We start from the raw sequence: 1,543 nt of genomic DNA, 5'->3' as shown, positions 1-1,543 counted from the left end.
GCTCAAAATGGACTACAAGGCGTCTAAATAACCAGTGCACGTGTAACCTGTGCATAAATTTATTCTTGCAGGGGTGGGATGATGGCACTTTTTATCGCTGTTGTGTATTTTGGCCAAAGGGAGTATTTGGGCAACGGGGGAGGGGATAGGAGGGGGCAGAGAGAGAATGGGAAGTGACGGGCTTTGATTCTCTTTGGATAGGTGTCCATGGCCTCACCGCCGACTCGGGATCCCCCAGTCCCTGACTTATTTTCTGGACAGCCACCGGTGGCCTCAACTCCGGCCAACCAGAGCGCAGAGGCCTCGGAGGGCAATGGGTCGGTGGCGGGTCCCGGCTCTCAGGCTGTCACGCCATTCCAGAGCCTGCAGCTGGTGCATCAGCTGAAGGGGCTGATCGTGCTGCTCTACAGCGTCGTGGTGGTCGTGGGGCTCGTGGGCAACTGCCTGCTGGTGCTGGTGATCGCGCGGGTGCGCCGGCTGCACAACGTGACCAACTTCCTCATCGGCAACCTGGCCTTGTCCGACGTGCTCATGTGCACCGCCTGCGTGCCGCTCACGCTGGCCTACGCCTTCGAGCCGCGGGGCTGGGTGTTCGGCGGTGGCCTGTGCCACCTGGTCTTCTTCCTGCAGCCCGTCACCGTCTACGTGTCGGTGTTCACGCTCACCACCATCGCGGTGGACCGCTACGTCGTGCTGGTGCACCCGCTGCGCCGCCGCATCTCGCTGCGCTTCAGCGCCTACGCCGTGCTGGCCATCTGGGCGCTGTCCGCGGTGCTGGCGCTGCCCGCCGCCTTGCATACCTACCACGTAGAGCTCAAGCCGCACCGCGTGCGCCTCTGCGAGGAGTTCTGGGGGTCCCAGGAGCGCCAGCGCCAACTGTACGCTTGGGGGCTTTTGTTCGTCACCTACCTGCTTCCCCTGCTGGTCATCCTCCTGTCCTATGTCCGAGTATCGGTGAAGCTGCGCAACCGCGTGGTGCCGGGCAGCGTAACCCAGAACCAGGCCAACTGGGACCGCGCGCGGCGCCGACGCACCTTCTGCCTCCTGGTGGTGGTTGTGGTCGTGTTCGCCATCTGCTGGTTGCCGCTGCATGTCTTCAACCTGCTGCGGGACCTTGACCCCCGCGCCATTGACCCCTACGCCTTCGGGCTGGTGCAGCTGCTCTGCCACTGGCTCGCCATGAGCTCAGCTTGCTACAACCCCTTCATCTACGCCTGGCTGCACGACAGCTTCCGCGAGGAGCTGCGCAAGCTGTTGCTCGCCTGGCCCCGCAAGATCGCGCCGCACGGCCAGAACATGACAGTCAGCGTGGTCATCTGATGCTCCGTGGCACCAGGCCTGGGCTGGGGAGCTCCATGTCCACTGGGTGCCTGCTGAGGCTGGACTGGAGAGGTTGTTCCCAGCACCAGAGCTGAGCCGGTTCAGACAAGACCTCCAGCTCAGCCCTCTTGTCCAGTGGCCTTGCCTTGTCCTTGAGTCTGTGTAGATGTTAAGTGAGCTTTGTCACAAGTGCTTTGCTTGGAGAAGGCGGGGAGAGGAAAAT

The 1,543-nt window shown here is 62.5% G+C and overlaps 1 protein-coding gene across 1 annotated transcript; it reads left to right on the top strand.

The window, feature by feature from the left end:
- Positions 1 to 207: 207 nt before the first annotated feature.
- On the top strand, positions 208 to 1,320 carry PRLHR (prolactin releasing hormone receptor). The gene has a single exon (XM_037132840.2). The coding sequence runs from the start codon at positions 208 to 210 to the stop codon at positions 1,318 to 1,320; it is 1,113 nt and encodes a 370-aa protein (XP_036988735.2).
- Positions 1,321 to 1,543: the final 223 nt, after the last annotated feature.

The sequence above is a fragment of the Artibeus jamaicensis genome, unplaced genomic scaffold, assembly GCF_021234435.1.
Source record: "Artibeus jamaicensis isolate MK-2021 breed Jamaican fruit bat unplaced genomic scaffold, CSHL_Jam_final contig_490, whole genome shotgun sequence".
NCBI classification, from domain to species: Eukaryota; Metazoa; Chordata; class Mammalia; order Chiroptera; family Phyllostomidae; genus Artibeus; species Artibeus jamaicensis.
The sequence above is the reverse complement of the archived record's forward strand: the minus strand, read 5'-3'. Positions and strand labels throughout refer to the sequence as shown.

Bases quoted from the DNA above. Each gene is read 5' to 3' on its own strand.
- PRLHR (XM_037132840.2), top strand. From the start codon at position 208: ATGGCCTCACCGCCGACTCGGGATCCCCCAGTCCCTGACTTATTTTCT.